The 23,211-nt window shown below is 41.6% G+C and overlaps 1 protein-coding gene across 14 annotated transcripts in view; it reads right to left on the bottom strand.

Annotated features, from left to right (window-relative positions):
- Positions 1-23,211, bottom strand: part of AAK1 (AP2 associated kinase 1) — a 207,764-nt gene that overhangs the window by 107,362 nt on the left and 77,191 nt on the right. For all 14 annotated transcript variants that reach the window (XM_066378061.1, XM_066378066.1, XM_066378064.1 and 11 more), the window contains exon 3: positions 4,993-5,111. In XM_066378061.1, the coding sequence (XP_066234158.1) occupies positions 4,993-5,111 (119 nt within the window). The remainder of the gene's footprint in view (positions 1-4,992; positions 5,112-23,211) is intronic.

Below are 23,211 nucleotides of genomic sequence, written 5' to 3'. Positions count from 1 at the left end.
GAATTATTATTATAAAGCTACTAACAACTAACTCTTATCTATATGTATACATTTGACAGCTTAAAGAAATGGACCAATTCCTCAAAAATACAAACTATCACAATTTACCTAATATAAAACAAATAATCTGAGTAACCTGATAATTACTAAAGAAACTAAATTTAATAATTCTCCGCCCCAAAATACCCAAGCCTGGATGATGGTTTCACTGGAGAATTTCACCGAATGATTAAAGAATGAACTCCTACTCTATAAAAACCTCTTACAGAAGCCAGAAAAGGAAGGGACATTTCCCAATCCATGTCATAAAGCCTGAATTACCCTGATACCAAAATGGGGGGGGGGGATATATATATATATATAAATTATATATATATAAAATTATATATATATAAAAATATATATAAAATTATTCCCCATGCTTATAAAGACAAAAATCCTTACCAAAATACTAGCAAATAGAATTCTTCAACATATAAAAATAATACTAACCATGACCAAGTAGAAATTATTGCTGGAATATAAGGCTAGTTCAATATTTGAATATTAGTCCATATAATCTACCATAACTAAGGCTAAAAAAAAATTCACATGATCATATCAATCAACACAGAAAAAGAGGAAATCAAAAAAGGAGCCAATAAAAAAACAACAACAAAGGGAATACCAAGGAAATTCCAAGATAACACTGTAAATTAGGCTCAGAGAACCACTGAGTCAGTTTCCATCAAGTCAGAACAGAATAATAAATGTGCTTAAAAGTATTATAATAGGCCCTGGCCGGTTGGTTCAGTGGTAGAGGGTCGGCCCAGCATGTGGAAGTCCCGGGTTTGATTCCCAGCCAGGGCACATAGGAGAAGTACTCAACTGCTTCTTCTCCTTTTCTCCCCTTCTCCCCTTCTCCCTTTCTTCCTCCCTTCCTCCTTTCTCCCTTCCTCCCTTCTTTCTTCCCTTCCTACCTCCCTCCCTCCCTTTCTGTCTCTCTCTTCCCCTCCCGCAGCCAAAGCTCCACTGGAGCAAAGTTGGCCTGGGTGCTGAGGATGCCTCCATAGCCTCTGCCTCAGGCACCAGAATGGCTCCAGTCGCAAAGGAGCAATGCCCCAGATAGGCAGAGCATCACCCTTTAGTGGGCATGCCAGGTCGAGTGCATGTGGGAGTCTCTCTGCCTCCCTGTTTCTCACTTCAGAAAAAAAAAGTATTATAATAATGATATACATGGGGGTTGGGAAGCGGGGTGAAAAAGGTGAAGGGATTAAGCAAAGAAAAAAATATTGTAGATACAGACGACAGTGTGGAGATTGCCAGAGGCAAAGGAGATGGAGGAGAAAAAGGAAGGTAGGGGGGGAACAGATGGTGATGCAGGTAGACTTGTCTTGGGGTGGTGAACACACAACACAATATACAGATGATATATTGTAGAATTTGCTACTAAAACATGTATAATTTTATTAACCAATATCATCCTAATAAATGCAATAAATATATAGATTTATATTTTAAAAATGACATATAACTTGAAGAGTTCCTTGTTTTCTTTTAAGATTTTTATTTATTCATTTTAGAGAGAGAAGAGAAAGGGAGAAAGGAGGAGGAGAGGAGCAGGAAGCATCAACTCCCATATATGCCTTGACCAGGCAAGCCCAGGGTTTTGAACTGGCGACTTCAGCATTCCAGGTCGATACTTTATCTACTGTGTTTTCCCAAAAACAAGACAGTGTCTTATATTAATTTTTGCCCCTAAAGACGCGCTAGGTCTTACTTGCAGGGGATGTCTTATTTTTCCATGAACAAAAATTCACATTTATTGTTGAACAAAAAAATCAACATTTATTAATATAAGGTAGTCATGTCATCACAAACATCAGCATAACCAGCTAAACTCTGAATTCCATCAAGAATTTCTTGTGACTCTATTTCCATGTATGACAATCTACCCTGTTTCCCCCAAAATAAGACAGTGTCTTATATTAATTTTTGCTCCTAAAGATGCTGTAGGTCTTATTTTCAGGGGAGGTCTTATATTTCTAAGCTTGAAAAAAATTGCACTAGGTCTTATTTTCAGGGAAACAGGGTACTATGCCACAACAGGACAGGCTTGGAAGAGTTTTAAAGAATCAACTACAAGTAGTTGACTTGAGACCTTGAAATGGCATAGGAGGAGCCCCTGGGAAATTCCCTGAGGTTTTTTAATAACAAGTTTCATTCACCTATTTGAGATTTAAAAAAAATTTTAAATATGTATACAAAATTGCCTGACCAAGTCGTGGCGCAGTGGCTAGAGCATTGGACTGGGACGCAGAGGACCCAGGTTTGAAACCCCAAGGTCGCTGGCTTGAGCACAGGCTCATGGGCTCATCTGGTTTGAGCAAGGCTCACCAGAGAAACAAGGTCGCTGGCTTGAGCAAGGCGTCACTCCGTCTGCTGTAGCCCCTTGGTCAAGGCACATATGAGAAAGCAATCAATGAACAACTAAGGTGCCACAATAAAGAATTGATGCTTCTCATCTCTCCCTTCCTGTCTGTCCCTATCTGTCCCTCTCTCTCTCTGTCACACACACACACAAAAATTATACACACACACACACAAAATTAAAAACAAATCTCTCACAGCTAATACATGGCTGGACCAGAATTTGAACCCACATAATTTAATTCCTAATCAGGTCCATTAATTTTTAGCTCCTACAGGGCGTTTTCTTAGTTCCTCTACCCCAGCACCGGCCTAGAACAAAGTAAGCCCTCAAACATGTTTATGAATGAATAGGAGAAAGTTCTAGAGTGGAAGTACTTTCCTAACCTCAGCAAATGAATGAGAAGAGCATTCCAGGCAGAGGAAATAGCAAAAGCAAAGACAGGAAATGGAGTGTGACAGCTGAGCAAGGAAGGGGCAAGTTGGGAAAAGGAGCAATAATAAGAAGCACCAGAAAACTCACTGGATGTTTTTAAAAAGATTAAAAAAAAAAAATCACTGGATGGATAATGGGAAATACCGTGAGCATAGTCATGTGGAGCTAGGTGGCAGAAATAGGGGGACACTGATCCACATGGCCCTGACTATATATGTAAATGAACCTTGGGAGTTTTTTGTTTGTTTTGCAAGGGTTAGCAACACATTTCTATCAACAGTTCTTTCCCAAGTAGTTTCAGCTTTCTGGAATCAAAGTACTACCAGGCTCTCTAAAATTCTGAGTTCTTTCAGTAGCTCAACTACAGTACAACTAGTTAATCTAAGTAGCCACAGAAAGAGCAACCACAAAGGGTGGACAGCAGCAAGCAGAGCCTGGCAAAGTCCCTCCTCCGATGCCACTCTCATCCATTTTTTGGACCTCTTTAGAAAAGCATTAAAATCCAGAGCACAAATTAATCATCTCTTGATGAACATATGCATCAGCTACGACCATTAGTCACACATGTGTTTCATCCAAAGTTTATTAAGTACTTACTCTATGTTAAGCAGTACATTGGAATATCAAGTTTCTGATTTTAAATAACTTACTTTCTGATAGCAGAAATATTTATGAAATAACAAGATAAACAATTTAATTGGCATTTTTTTTAGCAAGAGAGAAGGACAGACAGACAGGAAAGGAGAAAGATGAAAAGCATAAACTTAGAGTTGGCGTCATCTTAGTTGTTCATTGATTGCTTCTTATACATGCCTTGACCTGGGGAATCCAACTAAGTCAATGACCTCTTGCTCAAGCCAGAGACTTTGGGCTTCAAGCCTGTAATCTCTGGGCTCAAACCAGCAACATGGGGTCAAGTCTATGATCCCATGCTCAAGCAGGCAACACTGCCCTCAAGCTGGTGAGTCTGTGCTCAAGCCAGTGACCCCCCCACTCAAGTTGGTGAGCCCGCACTCAAGCCAGATGAGCCTGTGCTCAAGCTAGCAACCTCAGGGTTTCAAATCTGGGTCTTCAGTGTCCCGGGTCAATGCTCTATCGACTGCACTACCAACAGTCAGGCACAATATAATTGGTATTAACAAAAGTTCTGTGGAAACACGATGGATTAAAAAACTATTTAAACTTTTTTATGTATAATGTTAAGCAAAGATGAAAATAAGAAGCAACTCCAGCCAATTACATCTATACCCATCACTCTGCTTTGATCATACAATTCACTGTCAATCTTGTTTCTCTTCTAAATACACTCATTAACTTTAAGACAAATAGGAACTCTTTCTTTAAACATTTTATGAGTCTGTATCTTGAAGTAACATTTATGAATCTGCAAACAGTAAGTTTTTAAGATGTAAGATATAATTAAAATATAATAAAATGCACAGATCTTAAGGTGCTCAACTGAGCTCTGACAATTGGGTAGGCCTGTGTAACCTCGACCCAAAATAAAACATATAACATTTCTATGTCCCAGAAAGTTCCTACATGTCTGTTTCTAGCCAATTTCCTACACCCAGAATACCATTTCTGAGTTCTATTACCAAAGACCAATTTGAATGTCCTTAGACTTTTATAAATGAAATCACAAAGTTAAGATGTTTCTAGGCCAAAAAGGAAAAAGCATTCCAGGTGAAAAGAACTACCTGTACGAAGTAAAAATGTGTGGAAAGATATGTTCACAGAATGCTGAAGAGCTCAAGAGGGCTGCAAACTGGGATTGGTAACTGACAGAAGACAAGATTAGAAGGAGAGGCTTGTTGGAAAGGTAGGGTCTCCAGATTAAACTCCAAAGTTAATTCTGGGAACCATGCTGTGAAATAAAGCTTTTCCAATGACCAAAACTATTTTTCTGACCAAAAAATATACACATTCTCTCAATAAGCTCCTTTCTCTTCAACCCTCCCACCGATAGGTGACCATGGCAGGAGTAGTAGCATCCTACACCCCAATGTGGTTCACTCCCATCTTCTGCAGAGGCTTCTCTGTTACCTCAGAAAAGGGAACCAGTCCCCCATGACTTTCTTATGAGGGCAGAGACCCCCCACACCCCATTTAAAATAAGCAGTCTCAAGACTGAGGGGCAGCCTTACCATTATCTGGATTTCTCTCTTGCACACCTGGAGATCATGCTCATTGTTGACAAACATGCGTTTCAAGGCACATTTCATTCCATTGCTTGTCCTCACCAGAAACACGATAGCAAATCCCCCTGTGAGAGAAACAAACATACAAGGTCTTCTGAGTCATGTTCCAAAAGTCAGTCAGATGACTATGGTAGCTGCGTCACTGTTGTTGGTGCTGATGCCACTATCAGGTAGACCGTAGGGCTGGCCTGGGAGAGGAGGCATTCTTAGATTCTCCTAACTCAGAGGTATTACTTATGCAATCGGGGGCACATATCAGGAGAAATTGTTCCTAAACACCAATCTTAGGGGAAAAAAACAACAGTAATTATCTTCCATAGAATCTACAAATAAACAAACAGATGAAATGAAAAAAATTAACTACATTCCAACTACGGCCCTAGGCACTTTGAGCTCTTAATTCCAACTATTATACAAGCCTCTGAGGCTCAGTGTTATTTTTCCTTTAAGGAAATAATTACTAGTTGAAGCATTCTTAAATACTTTGAATTTGTTACACCTTAGTGTTCCACAAATCCTTAGATCTCCTAACCTTGACCTCATTCACCAAACACTGCATAAGGTGTTCGGTGACTGTTAATAGGGGTTATAGATAGATGTGCTGCTTATAGATAGATAAGCTGTCAAAATTAAAGGCTTTGGGATAAGCAGCACTTATATTGGACACTTAGTCCATCTGCCTGGTTGTGTACCTTCACAATAGCTTGCACTATCCTGTGCATTAAGCCTGCATAGCAAAAAAAAAATAATAAATTTTAAAAAATCACTGGGTTATTTTTTGCACTCATTGGATGAGGATGCATGCAGAGAAGTCATCAATACGGGAACCAGAGCTGAGGTAGGCACTGTTTGGGGCTGGGAGCACAGGCAAAATAATAGAGCAATAGTCAGTGATCATAGAGATCTCTGATTGCCACTCTAGCTCCCCTGAGGGCCAGCAGCACTTCAGAACCTATCTGTTATAATGTTCATGGCATTTCCTGTTGCAACTTTACAATAATTAGATCTTTGTAAGTCAACTTGAGTAAGTAAGTTTCTGTTCCTTATAACCAAAGAAAGCTTTGATCATAAAGCACTGTTGCATTTTAAAATACATACATAATTCTGTGTTAAAAATTTTAATGGGTTCAAATGTTCCCATGTGTATTTTGATAATGATTTACTAGAGACTGCACGTTTGCATATTTCCTGTCATTATATTCTTCTTCGGTATCCAGATAAAAGACTACAATTTACCATATAAAATTTATTTTAAAAATTTTATTTCTAAATATTTTTTTAAATTTACAGCTGATATATAATATTATGTTTCAGGTATAAACTCATTATTAGACATTTATATAACTTATGAAGTAATCACCTGAATAAATCTTAAGTTTCTACTGTTATCTCTTTAATCTTGTACCTCAATAACGTTTTCCATTTTCTAAAACATGCTTACACTGCTCAATAGTCAACTGTAATTCCAGAATTTTTAGTATTTACTAAAAAAAACCTTTTTAACCCTTGCATGCACTCACAGAGAAGTCTTATCACAAACACACACGCACACAAAATCCTAATTATAAGATGCACATTTTTTTACATTTTAAGTTTTAGGATTTCTGAAATCTTCTTGTAATAAATATGCACATTTAATGAAGTGCTATTTGTCTTTCTTTTTTCCCAAGAAAAGCTATTAAATTCACTATGTGTCTTACAATCAAGAAGAACTGGGGAAAAGGGTAGTATAAATTTTCAATTTTCAATGTATATTCATACCTGTTTTGTGAACAGTCCAAGTGGGTTTTCATTTAATAGATACTTTGAATTTTGAAAAAAAAATTACAGAACTATACTAATACAGACTTTGTACTGGTAGTACCTCTAGAGAACATTTAACTCCAAGCATTTTGTTTTACAGGTAGAGGAACCCCTAGTGAGGTTCAGGAGTCCCATGGCTAGTTATGGGCAGAGCCTGGAACAATGTGACTCTCCTGATTATCAAAAGAACGTTCTTTCCACTTCATCTATCTTAGAGAACGCAGTGCAATACCCCTGACAGTGCTACAGAACAAAAGTTGGGAACTGCTATTTCCTACAGTTCTGTGATGCGTGGCACCACTAAAGGACAAGGCTGTCCTGTCAGAAGCAAATTGATGATGCAGCAATTTGAGATAACTGCCACCAGAGGGGAGCAGTGTAGTTTTCATACCAGGTAGCAAGATGACCCTCTCAGCTAGGACTGAAGAAATGAGTTGGGTGCCTACCATACAATCTAGGCAAGCACAACTAGTTGAGAGGAACCAGCTCAGATTCTCAAAGCCCATAACCATCATAAATCTAAAGGCAGAGCAATAAACCACAAAGACTAATATAGACAGAACCATAATTAAACCTCTACGCCCATACAAGAGATTATTTGCAGGTAAGAAGCATTTAAATCAGTGTTCCATGACCATGAGATCAAAACTGAAGCCCGACAGGATTACCAACATAAAAATGCTGGCCACTATTACTGTGTAGTTGACCGAACAGAGATGTAAATTATTAGAGGGTAGATAGCACCACTCAAGATACTTCTCCAGTACTGGTTTGCCACATGGATAAGGTTAATAAGATTCTCAGCCACAGCTAAACAAGATTCAGTCCATTACAGAAAAAGGCAGTTATAAGCCTGTCAATAGAAATGCTCATTTCAGACTGAGTTGCATCCCAAGAGCTTGATTAAATGAAAAAAAATATAAAGCTGAGGTGGGAATGGCTTGAACAGAGGTTAAAAAAAAGGCTGACTTTCAGTAGAGTTTTTACCAGTTTTTCTGTCTACTGGCATTTTTGGAAACACTAAAATAATCTCTATGACTTAACTGGGATGCATTTTTTTTTATATAATCCATGAATTTATTAAATCTCAAAGGAAACAAGGGCCTGATCCATTATGGGAGGTAAACAAATAAAACAGGCAAGGTTACCATGGCACATACACACTTTTGCCTATTAGATATGTAGAAATATTTTTTTACTTCCACAAAGAAACGGCTTTTCTCCAACTTTCCCTTAAATGCATATCACTCTTGATCTTTCTCCTAATTGTGATGATGTAGATGGGTACTTACTACTCACTATGACAGAGATTTTGTCTGTGGTTCCCCTCTGTACAGTTCTGCCCTGGAATAGTGCCTAATACATTGAGGGCACTCAAAAATGAATTCACTTTCCTCTGAATGTTACTATTGATAGAAAAGGCTACAGAGAGTGGCAGAGACTGTGGGAAACTAAAGTGTACAGTCCATGTAAAGGAACGGCTACAAGTACACAACTCCAGGCATGTAGGAATATAAACCCAGTTTTGTCACATCTGCTCACTTCTAAAGATAAACTGGAAATCCAAACCTTTACATGAAATCTCCAAATGTAAACACTGACAACAAATATATTTTAAATTAATACTGGACAGGTCAACCCTCTAGATCAGGGATAGTCAACCTTTTTATACCTACCACCCAACTTTTGTGTCTCTGTTAGTAGTAAAATTTTCTTTTTTTTTTTTTGTATTTTTTCTGAAGCTGGAAACGGGGAGAGACAGTCAGACAGACTCCCGCATGCGCCCGACCGGGATCCACCCAGCGCGCCCACCAGCGGCGACACTCTGCCCACCAGGGGGCGATGCTCTGCCCCTCCAGGGCGTCGCTCTGTTGCGACCAGAGCCACTCTAGCGCCTGGGGCAGAGGCCAAGGAGCCATCCCCAGCGCCCGGGGCCATCTTTGCTCCAATGGAGCCGCGGCTGCGGGAGGGGAAGAGAGAGACAGAGAAGAAGGAGAGGGGGAGGGTGGAGAAGCAGATGGGCACTTCTCCTGTGTGCCCTGGCCGGGAATCGAACCTGGGACTTCTGCACGCCAGGCCGACACTCTACCCACTGAGCCAACCGGCCAGGGCCAGTAGTAAAATTTTCTAACCACCCACCGGTTCCATAGTAATGGTGATTTATAAAGTAGGGAAGTAACTTTACTTTATAAAATTTATAAAGCAGAGTTACAGCAAGTTAAAGCATATAATAATAATTAATTACCAAGTACTTCATGTCGGATTTTCGCTAAGTTTGGCAGAATAAATCTTTATAAAACAACTTACTATAGTTATATCTATCTTTTTATTTATACTTTGGTTGCTCCAGTACTGCCCACCATGAAAGCTGGAACGCCCCTAGTGGGTGGTAGGGACCAGGTTGATTACCACTGTTCTAGAGTCTGAAGAAAACACATCTGGGAGGCTTTAGAGTCTCTCAGCCTACAGTTTTCTATCGATACATCTGATCTATTTAACCCTGTCATTTTACTGATGGCCAGAGAGGAGAAGTGATATAGCTAGTGTTACACAAAGTTAAAAGGTAACTTAGAAATAAAATCCAAAATGTATTTATTAGCTCATATATTGGTTATCACAGTCCTTGCCTTTCTTCCCTGGATAGTTTATGGAATATTCACCCCCCACCCCCCCACCCTGCCTGCCAACTTCCAACCAGCATTTGTATATAACTTTATACTTTCTTAAAGACATTTCCAAATAAATGATTTTATTTACATTTTCACAATAACTAAATGGGGTAGGTAAGCTACCTATTGTCCTCATTATCCCAATAGGAAAGAGCTGGAGAGAGATTAAGCTGCTTTCGCAAGAACACAAAGAGATACTTAGTGGTAGAGCTCAGACTAGATCCCTTATTTTTAAAATCAACTTCATATATAATACAATGCACCCTTTTAAGTGTGTAGTTTGATGCATTTCTATAACTATAAACACTCTTACAACCATCACCACAATCAATCCATCACTGCAAACAGTTCCTCATGCCTCTTTGTAGGCATCAATGCCCTCCTTCTCACACCATCTCATACAACTTCTGACCTGCTTTCTGTCCTATAGATTAAGTTTGCTTCCTCATGGAACCACACAGTTTGTACTCCTGTGTCTGGCTCCTTTCATTCAGAATGGTATTTCTGAAATTCATCTTCATTGTTACATGCATCAGTAGTTTGTTTTTTTAAACTGGATTAGTATTTCACTGTAAAGATTAGTATTTTCACCTGCTGAAGGACATTTGAATTATTTCTAGCTTTTAGCTATTATTATAAATAAAATGTTCACATATATAGAAGTCCACTTTGTGGACATAGGTATTTATTTCTCTTAGGTAAATACTTAGGAAGGGAATGGCTGGGTCATATGGTAAGTGTATATTCAGCTTTATAAGAAACTGCTTACCAGTTCTCCACAGTAGTACCATTTCACAGTCCCAACTGCCATACATGAGAGTTCAGGTCGTTCCATATCCCACCAACACTTGGTATTGTCAGTCTTTTTATTTTAGCCATTCTAGTGAGTCTAGTGATATTTCTTTGTGGTTTTAATTTGAATTTCCTTATAGACCCTTCATTATTTAAACTCCTAGGATTAGCTGCTCCCATTACTTTTGTGACAAAAGGTTTTAATAGCATAGGATCATGGAGTCACCAGTGACATTACTATGATAGCTTAGTCTACCTTTCAAGCAAAAATGATAGACATGTCATTTCTCAGGAGAAAAAGCAAGTATACACAAAGAAAAGATTATATAATCTCTAAAATCTCTTTCAACTCTGACATCAACAGGAGATCATGGTCATCAACATCATCATCATGACTTTTAAAACCTTCTCATGAGCCTGATCATGATATTCAGTATCAGCAATAGGACTTGTGGAGAATTAAGTTTAAGTACCTCTCCTGGCTTGGTTTCAAATACTGAATCATGCTAGTTGGTATCAGACCCCAGTTCCAAATGAATCAAGACATCAGTGACTTCCACTTAGCAAGAAAAGTAAAAGATGGGGAAAATTAGGTGAGCAGGAGGGGAAGAAAAACACCAGATTGATGGTCTGAGCGGTAATGTACACAGAAATGGGAAACAGCTGGGCAGACAATGAGAACAATTAGGCCATGAGACAAAGAGGCCCAACATTGTGCTAAGGCAGGGTTTCAGCATTTGCTGAAGAAGTTTTGGTGGATATTTTAAAATTGGCCCTAGATCCTAAGTACTAAAATCTGCTGCCTGTTTATTTCCTGCAGGTTCAAAAAAACCATCTGCTAACATCATTCCCATCTATACCTTTAGGAATGACTTCCACTTACCTGAGATGAGAGGAAACACAAATTAAAGCCAGAGGACACTACAATGAGAAAAACCTCACCCAGACACATATTCTGCTCCTGCCTCCCAGTTTTCCACCCTACAAACTTTGTTTCCCTTCTAGAATAAGGTTTAACCCAATGAATGCTGTTTTCTTAATGCAGTTTCTCATTGAATTCCTTGAGGAGAAATAAGCATAAAATAAAATAGCATTCTGAGGCTTTTCTAAAGAATCAGATGCAGAACCAACTTAAAGTGAAATTTATCCAGGAGATGTAAAGAAAGAGCAACATTGGCCAAGTTACTGGATCCTTTGACCTCCATTCCCGCAACTGCAGAAATTAAGACTAAATTAGTGGTTTGAAAACTTGGTCCTCAGAGTCCCAGGATTATAGGCCCCATACTTCAGTGGCCCCATGATGAAAAAAATGATTCCACTTAAGAGTAGGGATCTGCACACAGCTTCCTTTTATTCGTTTATTATTAATTTTAAAAGATTCTAGAAGAAAAGGGGGAGAATTCTGCTTTAAAGGAGAAGAAAAAAGTATGTAAAGACTATTCTGTACCTCTATGTGGGGAAAACAGCTGTGTTAGGCTTGCTCGCTGTTTTACCAGCTGCAAGCACTTTGTGCAATTAGTGTGTGAGTACGTGGCATAAAGGTACTTGTGTGTCTCTATGTAAGGCTAAGGGTGCTTGCTCTAAGGATGGCAGTTTGCCTGCTGAGGGCCATTTTGCTGTTTGTTTGCCTGAGAAGCAGTTTTCCCTGCCTGTTTGCTTGTCCGCCATTGCGCGACTATTAAACAGGAATGGCTCTATACCAGTGGTTCTCAACCTTTCTAATGCCATGATCCCTCAATACAGTTCCTTATATTGCGGTGACCCCAAACCAAAAAATAATTTTGGTGGCTATTTCATAACTGTAATTTTGCTACAGTTATGATTCTGAATGTAAATACTTGATATGCATTATGTATTTTCCGATGGCTTTAGGCAACCCCACTGGGGTCGCGACCCACAGGTTGAGAACCGCTGCTCTATACTTTCTGGCTCTGCAGTTTCTCTACTGTCTGCCTGAATCCAAAGTGGGCCTGCCTGGCCTCGGCCACCTGCATTACATCTGGCATAGTCAGCAGGATTTGGATCAGATCTGTATGGAGCTACCGAAACCCTTGAAAGGTGGGATAGAGGAGTGGTTGTACCCATGACTTTCCTTTTGGGGGCCGTGGCCTGGGTGCTTTTTACAGCCCTGCGAGCAGAAACTGAAAGCTCTGTGTGAGAGGCTGCATGAGTTTGTGAACTCCAGAATGAGTTGCAGACTGATCACCAATACCAACGGGAACTGCAACAGTTGCTGGAAAAAGAGGCCACCCACTTTTGAGAGCTGCCAGGTGAGATGTATGCTGAACACCAACAGCGCCTGGAACTGGAATGGTCACTGGAGAAGAAGTTGCAGTTTTGTAAGCTGCAATTTGCTCTAGAAGCTGAACATTGGCAGCCACAGTTGGTGAAACAACTGCAGGTTCAAGAGTTCGAGTTCCAGCTTCAGGCCAAGAGCCAGCAGCCACAGGAGCCAAAGCAGGTGCTGAAGATGGAGCAGCATCCATGCCAGCAAATGACTGAGTCAGTGGTTGTAGTCATTTCCAACTCTTCTGAGGAAGAAAAAGTTCAGGCTGAAACTGCTATCTGCAGACTCAGAGCACAGCCAGTGGTCTCCCATAAGGTAAAAACCCAGCATTCAAAGAGTGCCTCAGGGTCAGGTACAACTCACTCCATAGGTAGTGGAGCACTCTGTGGTCCAGCCCTACACCCAGGCAGAGCTGATGGAGTTGGGGACGAAATTCAGGCAGAAACCCACTGAGCCCCTGGCAGCCTGGATACTGCGGTTGTGGGACATAGGAGTGGATGATATCATGCTCTCAGGAACAGAGATGAAGAAATTGACCCCCGTTACCACACTCCTCCCCTAAGGCAGCATCTTCAGAACTGCCATGACAACCCAGAAAACTGTACCCTATTAGAATGGGTGATGGCTGGTATTCAGACAGTCTGCAAAAATGCTGTAGACTTGCCGGGGGCAGTGAGTCAGTGATAGTCACATGCTGGGCTGTCGAAAGTCCTCTGCGAACTGGGTATGAGGAATGCTGCTTTCAACCTGAGGTCCCGTGGGCCAGATGGGGAAGTATTTAGAGCAGGGATGAAGGACTTCATTCTCCGTAGTGCTTCAACAGCCCTTTATGGGTCACTAGTGGCTATCTTGGGCCCCTTTGTAGGGTAGCCCATCAACGTGGTTACAAAGATGGTAGCAGATTTGAGGGAGCTGGAGACAGTACAGGACCATAAGTCTGTGTGGGCTACTGCCCGTGCTGCCCCCCCCCCCCCAACTAATAAGAGAAATGGGCCTGTAATGGGGACTTGAATACAGATGTGGGTAGATTTGATTACGGTTGTGGCAGATAGATAGGGAGAAATTAGACAGCAGGTCTAATAAAGTCCTGTTAGAGCTTTGGCGGCAGCTTAAGCTGCAGCAGAGGTTTCAGCTGCTGAAAAGGTGAGGAAAGCGAGTAGCCCTGGCAGCTGCCAAGAAAATGGCTGGCATTTAGGTTGCACGGTTGCAAGATTATATAATGGAGACAGCTGAGGGAGAGGAAGATCCCCAAGACCCATTATCCCAGTTTAAATAGGGGGAAAAGGCTGAGGGGTCCACCCACCCAATAGGGATGAGAAGCGGGGACCAGAGGCCCCATGTGAATGAAATAGGCAATCCACTGGTCCTCTTCTAATGTACAGCAGTTGTTGGCATTAGAAGATAATAGGTGCTTTTTGCTGCAGCAGCAGCTAAGAGAACTGTCAAGGTGGCTCAGACCTTGAATACGTTTGATCCCGCCAAGCCCTTATAAGCTTGCTGAGGGGTTTGGATGCGGCTTGTGACAACAGACATAGCACTTATGGAAAGGTGCTGAGGTCCATTATCAAAGAGCTGTGTGGTTAGTTACATGTAATGGACCCTTACCTTGGTGATTTGCACAGACAGCTGGGCTATCATGGACTGATCATTTAGCGGTGTAACGGATCTTAGACTGCGGGGGGGGGGGGGGGGGTGGTCACAGACTCCCTTGCTGGACGGACACCCGCTAATACTACAAGAGATCTTGATCAGGAGCTGTGGCACCTGTGAAGGCCCTCCTGCACTGGGCAGCTGCCCCCATCCAGTTGCAGATATGCACCAAGGATACTTGACTCAAGCCAGACTTTGGATGGGATTGCAACATGCTCCTGCCTGCCCCAACAGCCCTCCTTAAAGACCAACGGCTTCAACGGACACGGCCCTGGACTGTACTGGCCCCCCACCTACAATGGGTGGCCTTGTTAGCACCGTGGGATACAGGGCTAGAGGTGGACTTCCAGTTAACTCCTTGGGCAACCAGCACCTGGCTGCCTAACACAGAAGTGTATTATCCCCTGAGTGCTCAGGGAAACAGCATTAGGAAGGGCACCTTTGTAATTTCTTTATGGCCTACAATGAAGTCTCCCATTTTATTACACATAGAACCAGAAGATACTGGTATACAGGCCAGTAAGGTTTGGTATGCCCACCTGGGGCAGCCTCTGGTACCAGCTACCAGTTACTGTGCTGTCTGTGGACAAAACTCTGGCCTGTATTTTGCCAGAAGGGAAAGATTTACCTCTCTTTGTGCTACTGACAACTCTCTTGTTTCGCCCATAGCTTGGGCTTTTGTAATTCTGTTGCTGTAGACTGTACTTTTCTATTTATGTAATGTACCTCTCTCTTCGCACAGGGACCATCATGGAAGATATCTGTTCTGTAGATTGTGAGGCAAGCAATCCTACAGGGGTGGAATGTGGGGAAAACAGCTGTGTTAGGCTTGTTCACTGGTTTACCTGCTGAGAGCACTTTGAGCAATCAGTGCGCGAGCATGTGGCAGAAAGCCATGTGTGTGTCTCTATGTAAGGCTAAGGGTGTTTGCCCTTAGCGCAGATTGCAGGTTGCCTGCTGAGGGGCTATTTTGCTGTTTGTTTGCCTGAAAAGTGGTTTTCCCTGCCTGTTTGCTTGTCCACCATTGCGAGAGTCTATTATACAGAATGGCCCTAAATTTTCTGGCTCCGCAGTTCCTCTACCATTAGCCCAAATCCAATGTGGACCTGCCTGGCCTCGACAACTGGCATTACACTCTATATAAAAGTATTTTTAAGAAAAAAGGACTACACCACTACAAGGCATGCAAACAGCCCTTACTTGCAATCCTCCTGCAGATATAAATGCATACAGGCAGCTTTTGGGAAGGGAGGGCTGTGGCACTACATCATTTGACATTGAGACAGCGTAGCATTCCTTTAGAGTCTAACACAGGGGTCCCCAAACTTTTTACACAGGGGGCCAGTTCACTGTCCCTCAGACCGTTGGAGGGCCGGACTATAAAAAAAACTATGAACAAATCCCTATGCACACTGCACATATCTTATTTCAAAGTAAAAAAACAAAACGGGAACAAATACAATATTTAAAATAAAGAACAAGTAAATTTAAACCAACAAACTGACCAGTATTTCAATGGGAACTATGGGCCTGCTTTTGGCTAATGAGATGGTCAATGTCTGGTTCCATATTTGTCATTGCTAGCTGTAACAAGTGATATGACACGCTTCTGGAGCCATGATGCGTGTGTCTGCGTCACCAGAAGTAGTACTGTACGTGAGCAACGCCGCACTCTGCAGCGCTGCCACATACAGTACTCCATCCGCATCCTGTGCTCCTCTCACTGACCACCAATGAAAGAGGTGCCTCTTCCATAAGTGCGGCAGGGGCCAGAAAAAATGGCCTCAGGGGGCCGCATGTGGCCCACGGGCCGTAGTTTGGGGACCCCTGGTCTAACAGGATAGGTTCAAATCTCTCTGAGGCCTTGTCCCCTCACAGTAAAGGGCTACTGAGATCTGTTTCATAGCTTTGTGGAGGATTACAAGATAAGCAAAGCACTTAGCACAGAGGTGATATGTGATGTATATGGGTGTTCCCTCCTTACCTCTGCTCCCACCCCCACCCCACAAATCCTTTATATTTGTATGATACCTGACTTACCATAAAGTTCTAAACCTGGAATATCTTGAGATCAAGAGCACAGACTCACATGCCTCTAGGGGCCAGACAGAAGTCTAAAGGAGGGAAACCGCGCAGGCAGAACAAAGTGTATTCAGGGTGTCTGATGACACAGACTCACTGTAGGGAGCAGCGGGGACTGCAAACCAGGATGCACACACCACAGCTCAGGGAGAGCCATTCTTCAGCGTCAGTACAGTACACAGTGGCCATGGTGGAGTGTGAGCTGAGCGTTGCCAAGTGTTTTGATTTCCAGGAGAAGCTGGATTTTTACGTAAAACCTCCTGATTTTTAAATCCAGGTAACAAACTTTAAAAAAACCTTACACCCTGTGCAATTTAAGGAAAACCTATTTCTAGGCTAGGACTACATAGCCATGCTCCAATCTTTATGGGAACCTTATGACATAAGCAAGACATGTATTACATTCTACCGGGAAACTGAGGCACAGAGAAAAGCCTAAGCGGCCTCCCTGGCAGGACAAAGATTAGAATCCAGGTGTGCTCATTCCAATGTGGTCCACTTTCTCCTGCTTCCCTCCCTGCCCTTCAACAGCACACCATGCAGGAACACCTCCACCACCAGGAAAGCCAAGAGAAAAGACACAGTAAAAAGGTAAGGAAGGCTGACCCAAGCTTTACCTCTCACGCTGACCAGGAGGAGAGTTCTCTGTGCAGGGAGAACCTGGGTGCACGGTCTGCAGTGTCTATGAACTCCCATGGGAGTGACAACCAAAAGGCTTACAAACTCCCACCTACAATATCTTCATATTGAAGACGCTTTGCCACAAGTTTCAGAAGGAACAAAATTTTTCAAAACTTCTGAACAGATGGCAAGGAGCAAAGCAAAGATTTCAGAGGAGAAAAGGTCAATCTGAAGCATATTTCAGTGGGAACTTGGGGCTTGTTTTTTTAACATTCATCTCTCCTCACTTGCCTCAAATTAAAAATCACCATGTGCCAGCTCTTTCTGGGGAACAGTCAAAGCAGTCCTTTCCCCAGGCAGACGAATACCCAGATGGGGGAGGACCTGAGGTATTCAGCTTCCTCTCTCCCCATCAGGAGCCGTGGGCACAAGTCAGAGACTGGCAAACTCTGGCAGTGGTTCAGACACATCAATGGAACCCAGTCAAGGCCAGAGTCCAGACTGCACATGGGGCAGCTGGCACCTGGTTCTTCCTTTCCAGGACTATAACTAGTTCAAGGGGCTTGGCTAGAGTATTTAAAAAAAAACCCAAAAACTTCCAGGTAAATCACCTGCCTGCCTGGGACAAAAAGTTAGAGTTTTAAGAAATCTAGATTTCTCACACACACCAGAAGCTTGAAATTACTGCCCGTAGAACCACTGTATATAGGGCCTAGCCTGTCAACAGTAAGACCCACTGCAAGAGGGCCTTTCCCAGAGATTCCTGGCCCACCTTCCCTGTACTGTTACCATGGGGTTAACTTTGGCAAACATAGAGAGAAATGATCAGAGACATCAGTAGGGCCATATTCTTTGTTTACCGAAATCCCTTGGGTAGCTTCCCCACATCAGACTAAGCCATTTTCTATTTTCTATACTATAGTTAGGGCAATCTTTTAAAAAACAGAAATTGACTATTATTCACCTGTTTGAAATTCCTCAGTGGCTTCTTGCCCCTCTCAAACACCAAATGCTGATGATGGCAAGCAAGTCCTATGTGATAGGGTGTGCTCTTTCTCCAGTGTCAAACACAACAGCCTTCACTGTTCACTGTTCCAGCCAAAATCACCTTCTTTCTTTCTTCCTCAGTGTTGCTCATAATTGACCCTTCCTAGGGATTTCTGTGCATGCTTCTCCCTTTACCCCAGTCACCTCATTCTTGGCCTGACCATCTCCTACTCCTTCAGGTTTCAGGCTAAATGTTACTGCCATAAACGAGCCTTCTCTAACTGCCCCGGCTCCCATTCTCTTCTTCTGATTAGGTCATGTCCCTTATTATACATAGCATTCTATAATTTTCCTTCAGGGCATATCAGAAGTATATTGAATATTTAGGCGGGTAATTCCTGGTTCGAGCCCAATTCCCTGCTGTAATGCCAGTGATCATGCAGGTCCACCCTGGATTCGGGCAGATAGTAGAGAAACTGGGGAGCCAGAAAGCATTGGGCCATTCTGTTTAATAGAGTCTCACAACAGCAGATAAGCAAACAGGCAGGGAAAACCACTTCTCTGGCAAACAAACAGCAAAATTGGGCCCCTCACAGTGGTGGGCAGGCAATCCACAATCCACCATCCACCATCTTCCCTGAGCGCAAGCACCCACAGCCTTACATAGACTATACACATGTGGTGCTGCCACGTGCTCATGCACTAATCAAGCAAAGTGCTTGCAGCTGGTAAACCAGTGAGCAAGCCTAACACAGCTGTTTTCCCAACACCTGTAAATTCACAAGGACAAGGACAATGACTCATGGTGGCCTCTGTCATCCAGCACAGTGCCTACTACATAAAGGCACCCAAGTGTTTTTACACAATGTGTTTGCCTAGTACTGGAAAAAAGACACACCCTCAAAACCCTAAAAAAAAAAAACCAAGTCCCAGACTTTTAGAGGCACTAGACAATATCCTGGGACAATGTATGCAAGGTGTAGCTTTATGGAGAGCTTTACAGAAATTACTGTGTTATCACAGAGTGATACTTGTTCTATATGCGATCCCTTCTTTTAAAAATACCCCTTGAGCTGGAAACAAAAACACTCTTCAGTTGAGAAGAAAAATAAATCAAACACTGCCATGCTCAATCCTGCATCAGTGCCTCACCTGAAGGAGTGGAAAGTTTCGTGGGCATGAACCGTCTCAGCCCCCTAAGCCACTGGTGCCTGCAATCTTCTAATAAGTGGTGTGCATACAAATAGAGTAGCTGAGGTCAGCCAGAGGGTGCAGCATCTATGCCCAGATTCATCAGCCCCCACTGCTGACACCCAAGGTCTGGCTCTAATCATTTCCACCAAGACTTTATGTGTGTTACTGGTCCACATTCTCCAAAGGAGAACTGGGGTTTTAACAAGGCTGAAGCTTGGCCAGCATTCTCTCAGCTCTCAACTTCTAATTCCAGAACACTCCACTTTAACTTCATGCTTCAAAGCTTCTTTCGTTTTCTGCCCTTACTGCTTTTGTATTAAGGTTAACTAGCTGTGTTCCAGAAGAGCAATCTGTTTCAAAAAAAAGCATATACTAGTGTGGTGGTTTGAGCTTAGCAGTCAGGTTAAATGCTGTGTCTTCTGTCCTACTGAGATATGCACTGATGTCAAAGGTACATAACGTAAGAGTTTTCAAATGTTTAGATTTTATTAGAACTGGCCTCCAGACACAAGCGCTTTCCACAGGTTATCCTAGTCTGCCTCAACTCTCCTAGTTGTCAGAGAAGATGACATATTCTAAAGCCTTTCCTCTGAGGTTCAGGATATCTGACTGTATTATCTACTATCATCATGGTCCCTTACCCAGGGCTTGTACATCAGTTCACAAGCCCCTCCCCATTCCCACTCTTGTCATCACCTGAGGTATTTTACCGAGTCTTAACAATTCTATCCCCTATACCTCTCCAGAATCCATCCCTTCTACTCCATCCCTGATGCCCCTTCACACTCTCCTCTTTTCTTACCAGAAGAACTAAAACAGATACTAACTTTCCATGCCTTGGATCCTCCTTTCTCTTCTAAAATTCATACCTAATAACTCCCCTTATAAAGACCAAATTTCTTAACACAGCAGTACATAAGAACCTTTATATTTTCCCCACTTTGTTATGAAAAATTTCAAACACACAGTAACATTGAAAAGATATTGCAAACTTCCATTTACCCACCACCTCAAGTTAACAATTGTTAATATCTGCCATACTTAGTTTATCACATATTTATCATCCATCTTAAACATCAACTCATCTTATTTTTTATTTATTTCCAAGTAAGTTATAGACCTCAGTGCACTTCACCCTAAATACTTCAGCACGCATTAGCTTTAACTAGTGTTCAGAGTTCATGGTTCTTTTGGGGGGTAGGGTAAAAATAAAGTCTACTTACAGTAAAATGTACAAATCTTAAGTGTATTATCAGGTGAGTTTTTAATTGAATTTATTAGGGTGACATTGGTTGATTAAAATTATATACATTCCAAGTATACAATTCTATAATATATCAAATGTATATTGTATTGTGTTCACCACGGATGAATTTTGATAATTGCATACAGTCAAGTAACCCAAACCCCTATCAAGATATAAAGCCTTTCCATCACACAAAAAGTTCCCACATTCTCCTTTCCAGATAATCCCCCCCTCAACTCCCCACTAACGGCAACCACTGTTTTCATCACTAGTTTTGCCAGCTTTAGAACTTCATATAAATTAAATCACACAGTACATGCTTTTCTTCTGTCAGGACTTTTTATTCATCAAAACAGTTTACATAGTTGTGTATACAGGGTAATTTGTTACTTTTATCGCTATTATTATTTCATTATTTGAATAAATCTGTTTATCATTTTTCTTACAGATAAACATTTGGGTTATTTCAAACTTGGAGCTATTATGAAAAAAGTTCTATATGCATTCTTGTACAAGTCTTTTTATATCACATGTTTTTATTTCTCTTGGGTAAATACCTAATACACTAGAATATAAGTGTTGGGTCACTGGGTAGGTATACATTTAATTTTGTAAGAATTGCCAGACCTTTCTCCAAAGTGGTTATATCATTTTATTCTTCTACCAACAATGTGTGACAGTTCTAGACCCTTTATAATCTGCAGACTGCCCTGCCCTGGCCCAACTCCATCTCCTAATGATCACTCTTCCTCCATCACCAAGCTTTCAGAACTTGAACCTTTTCACTGCTCTACATTTAGGAGATTTATGCACACTATTCCCCATGACTGCAATCTCTCGTCCCAGTCTTCTGCTTGATAAAAGTTTAAAATTGTTAAAATAATGCCTCTTTTGTAAAATCTTCCCTTTCCCTGACAGTCACCACCAGGCTGTCATATTATGGCACACATTTAGCCAGTTTCTCTACTATTACACTTATCACAGTGTATTATGATTATCTATGATATGCTAATCTCTCCTCTTAACTGGCTAGGGACAAAAGGGAAGCCACTCTTTTCTGCCCTGTTGGAAGTGATACTTGTTACCCTATCATAACACTTTTGATATACTATATGATACTTACCATACTTCTGCCCTACCCTGTGTATTTTATGATACTTTAATGTTATTATTAAATACCAGTTTAAAGATTTCAAATACTGTGAAACCTTAAGGGCAATATTCTACATTATTTCTAGGTGGGGCACTTGAAAAATGAGACACCAAGAAAATTAAAATGGCAAGAAGAGTTTCTTGTTTCTCTTGGAATCCTCAAGGCTAACATAGTACTTGGTACATGGTAGATGATTAATAGGTATTTCATAAATTAATAGCAAATATAATAATGTCCCTTCCCTGATTATAATTCTCTAGTTTGCAACCACCTACAAGTTAAAATCCCAACCTAACTTGGTATATGAGATGCATCATAACCCAGAGACCACTCTGAACTGAGTGCCAGGACAGCGCCCTCCAATGCTTCAGTGCTTTTTGCTTGTATGCTCTATCTGCAATGCCTCCCATCTCTTTAATTAGTAAACTTTTAACTGTTAAGTACAAGTGTAGCTCAAACCAGGCCTCCTACGTGAACTTTCACCTAACAGAATGCCCATCTCCACATTACTTTTTTACCCTGATTATATCTCACTTGTCCGAATACTAGTCTTTCTCATTGGGACTATTTTCTCTTAGAGAGCCAAAATTTTACTTTATTCTTATTCATTGTAGGAAATACAATGGTCTAACATACCATATCCTTCATTCAATGCTGAAACAATGATTAGATATGTTATCAAGCAATCCCCTTTTCCTAGCCACAGCTAACTGGACCAAGAATGGGCAGCTGGCTCACATCCTCCATTGAGAATCTGAGTGACAACCTCAGGAACTGCAATCAGATGGTGCTGGACAATCACGTAGACTAGGCTGGTGGGTACTGTCAGTCACATGCATTCTCGCAAACAAGCAGAGAAGAGTGTTCTCCAAAAAAAGCAAGAGAATGGAGCAGACACTGGAAGAAGCTGTAATTCAAGACTATGAGGCTCCAAGGGGAGAAAGACCAACAGAAGAGCCACCTGATAACTTTCCAAGATTCACAAAATCCAGCTTCCCTTTCACTGTTGGGTTCTGGAAAGTCTCCCTGTATTCATCCAACAGATTCCTTTTTACTTTAATATGAATTAAATTTCTGTTCTTTGCTCTCAATGACCCTGAGATACTTCACACCAGTATGTTTATAGAATACACAAGCTTTGGTACAATCTAAGTTTTAATAATTTTAACCATCACAGTCTCTTTGACAGAAACTATACAGAACAGAGTGTTAATACAGAGTATTAAAAATTGCACTTGAAAAGAGAATTTTTAAGTTAAGGACCAGATTACATGAAAATAGAACCTGCATAACTATACACAAATCTAAGGAGGAAAGTGGTTAAAAATCCATTTGGGCCTGACCAGGAGGTGGCACAGTGGATAGAGCACCAGACTGGGATGTGGAGGACCCAGGCTCGAGACTCCAAGGTCGCCAGCTTGAGCGCGGGCTCATCTGGTTTGAGCAAACTCACCAGCTTGGACCCAAGGTCGCTGGCTCGAGCAAGGGATTACTCGGTCTGCTGAAGGCCCACAGTCACGGCACATATGAGAAAGCAATCAATGAACAACTAAGGTGTCACAACGAAAAACTGATGATTGATGCTTCTCATCTCTCTCCGTTCCTGTCTGTCTGTCCCTATCTATCCCTCTCTCTGACTCTCTCTTTCTGTCTCTGTAATAAAAAAAAAAATCCATTTGGG

Source organism: Saccopteryx leptura, chromosome 3 (genome assembly GCF_036850995.1).
Source record: "Saccopteryx leptura isolate mSacLep1 chromosome 3, mSacLep1_pri_phased_curated, whole genome shotgun sequence".
NCBI classification, from domain to species: Eukaryota; Metazoa; Chordata; class Mammalia; order Chiroptera; family Emballonuridae; genus Saccopteryx; species Saccopteryx leptura.
Note: the sequence above shows the minus strand (reverse complement) of the source record. Positions and strands in the feature narration are given on the sequence as shown.